At 54.0% G+C, this 2,927-nt stretch overlaps 1 protein-coding gene across 1 annotated transcript in view; it reads right to left on the bottom strand.

The window, feature by feature from the left end:
- The window catches only part of KIAA1614 (KIAA1614 ortholog), a 48,978-nt gene extending 47,831 nt beyond the window's left edge, over positions 1-1,147 (bottom strand). Inside the window, exon 1 of the mRNA XM_006876437.1 lies at positions 1,095-1,147. Coding sequence (XP_006876499.1) covers positions 1,095-1,141 — 47 coding nt within the window. The 5' untranslated portion in view covers positions 1,142-1,147. The remainder of the gene's footprint in view (positions 1-1,094) is intronic.
- Positions 1,148-2,927: the final 1,780 nt, after the last annotated feature.

The raw sequence follows: 2,927 nt of genomic DNA, 5'->3' as shown, positions 1-2,927 counted from the left end.
GCCTCATCTTTCTCCCGCGGAGCAGCTGGTAGTTTCGAACTGCTGACCTTATGGTTCGCAGCCCGATTCATAACCACTACGCTACCAGAGCTCCTTAATTAGTAGCATAGCTGATGTTAATGTTTTGATAGGGAATGAAAGTGAGCACAGGGTATTCTTGTGATGTGCTCACATATGCGCCACAATGTCTGTTTCTATTCTGCGCTCTAAGAAAATACTTAAACATCATATGCTTAGAGATGTCCCACTTGAAGTAAACTGCGTGTATAAAAGTCCATATTTACATAAAGACAAATTATTGTTAAGTGCAGTTGAGTTGTTTCATAATGACCCTGTATAGGGTTCCCAAGGGGAAGCTGGTGGGTTTGAACTGCTGACCTTTCTGTTAGCAACCCAGGGGCACACCAGGACTCCATAAAACACAATTACGAGCTAATTATTTACTTCGTAAGTTAACTAAGAATTCATTGTGAATTCTTTGAAATGGCAAGCCACTCTATATCATTTATTACCATTCAATTTATACACTACTTTTCAGGAATACAGCACATATATTTTAGAAAACAAAACACACATATGCTTAAAACGTCACATCAGCTTTAAGTCAGTGAAGTGTAACGACTGTCTTTAGGACCACACTCCCAGAGCCCTATGACAGAGATCACCGACTCTACTAGTTAATCTAAAATCTAAAAAGTTTCTTTCTCTCCGGCGCCCAGCCACCAAATCTTTTCTATGGACCAATTAAGAAAGCAGGGATGTAACATGAAAAATTTCGGTCAGATTTTGAAATCCTTTTGACGGTTTAAAGTCTGGAACCTGCATTCCAGAAAATCCATCTCCGGAGACTTTTAAGAGCAAGACCTCCTCCTATTGGGGTAGTTTGGCCACATTCGATCGGGACAGTTGTTCCGCTTCGAGTCGCCGGATTCTAAGACTCAGCTCAAGTGAAGACGGACGAGAAGGGCAAGCCTCCCAACGACCCTCCCGGTGTGACTGTGGGAGGCCTGGTCTCCTAGCGGCTAGGGCTCCCCACTTTGTGGTCCTGCCACCCCCGCCCGGCTTGCCCGGCACCTCGTCTCCTCCATACTCACTGAGGACTGCCGCCCGCTGATTCGGCCGCCGCCTCCATCCCCTCCATCCCTCGGAGAGGCGAGACCCTCCTCTAGCCCCGTCTCCCTCCCAGGCCCGCTTCAGGGTGCGCGGCGGGACTTCCAGAGTCGAATCCCGAGCAGACGGGCTCCGGCCAGGGTCTTCGCAGGCCTCGCCCCTTCGGGCCCGGGCAGGGCCGAGTCCAGGACACAGCCCCGGGACTCTGGGTGGGTCCGGCCAGAGCAAGCGCCCCGCGGGCCGCGGCCTCCCTCCCAGTATGGGCGGGGGAGGGCGCTGGCGGAGAAGGAAGTGGCATCGGCTGCTAGTTCATGGCTTTGCCCTAACGAGAAACGGGCCGGGAGAGAAGAAGGGGATCCGGAGAGAGCAGAAAAGAGGGGGGAGAGCGGAAGGGGTTGGGGAAGCGGGACTTCTGCCTCCCTTCGCCCCCGGCCCTTATGGCCCCTCAACCCTGGCTGTTGCCCACTGGTCGCCAGACCATCCAGGCCAGACAGCCAAGTGAGGCTGCTTCTCTCAGCGCCGGGGGCGGCAAGGGAACGAGTCCCTCAAAGACGTCAAAGGGGCGGGTTAACCGCGAGGACCGCGGGCCGCTAGCCTCCGGAGCCCACCGGCCCGGCCCTGTGCCCCGGACGTACCCCGGAGACTCCGACGCTCAGAATCTAGGGCCGCCTTCGCGGGCAGCCGGGCGAGCCCCTTCCCGACAGGACTGCGCACTCAAAAGCGAAGACAACGGCTCCAAAGCCAAGGGGTCGGGTTACCCCGGGTGCCTTCCGCGAGCACAGGGTAAGAGCGTAGTCGCAGGACGTGCGACTCCTCTGGGGTAAATGCTAAGAAAACACCACGTTCTAGCCGAGCTTCGGAGGGCGGCTTGTAACCCTACACCCAGGGCTTTTTTCAGGGGAGAAGGCTCGGCTATGGGGGGGGTGGAAGCTAAGGAATGCCCTTTGTTTAGACAACTTTTCCCAAGGAGTTGGTTTGCCCACTCCAGGCGAGCGCAGTCCCCATTACCCGCAGAGAGCTGTTTCCTCCGGAGGTCAAGGTCATTTTACTGACGTTTCCTAGAGGCGCGAGGGCCAGACCGCTAAAGGGACAACCTGGTGTCCGCATTGCCTCGCGTAGGGACCAGTTCTCAGGGCCCTGAGGACTCCTGAACAGACGTGGGTCCTTTTTGGAGGGAGGAAGCAGCAGCAAAAGACTTTACCTGCAGCCGTGGCCCAAGCCAATGGAACTCTCTTTCTCCTTCCACCCAGAGGGAGGTGGCGGAAAGTCATCTATTTCCAAATCTCTTTTTCCACATAAGACAGGAAGCAATACGAGAGTTAGGACTCTGGAGATTCCGGAAATCTCTACAGACGGGAAAGCGTTTATTGGGCTTTCCTTCAGCCAACAAGCTTCGTTTTCCAGCACTGGATGCCCCTTTACTTGTCCTTGTGCACAATAGTCACTACCTAGTGACAGGCACACCAACGGTAAGGATACACAATGTGCGAAGTGCCCGAGCAGGGGCTGGAGGGAAGGAGTGCTTGCGGACATTGCACTTGGTGAGTTGGAGTTACCCTGTGCGCTGAGGATATCTGGGCAGGGCAGAAGCTCCCAGGCCTGAGAATGGCTTTGGGAAGAACCTGAGAGATTGTCCAGGAGGAATACTCTATGTTACAATCCAAAGGGCACACATCTCTGGTGACAGGTGAGTTTCCAGGCTGGGGCCAGGGCAGAGCAAGCAGATAACAAGGGTGTTAGCACTAGGATCACTAACATCATAGTTATGGGTACTATTTATGGAAGTGCTTATGGACTAAGGACTTGGCATGTTTTAT

The sequence above is a fragment of the Chrysochloris asiatica genome, unplaced genomic scaffold (assembly GCF_000296735.1).
Source record: "Chrysochloris asiatica unplaced genomic scaffold, ChrAsi1.0 scaffold00379, whole genome shotgun sequence".
NCBI classification, from domain to species: domain Eukaryota; kingdom Metazoa; phylum Chordata; class Mammalia; order Afrosoricida; family Chrysochloridae; genus Chrysochloris; species Chrysochloris asiatica.
Note: the sequence above shows the minus strand (reverse complement) of the source record. Positions and strands in the feature narration are given on the sequence as shown.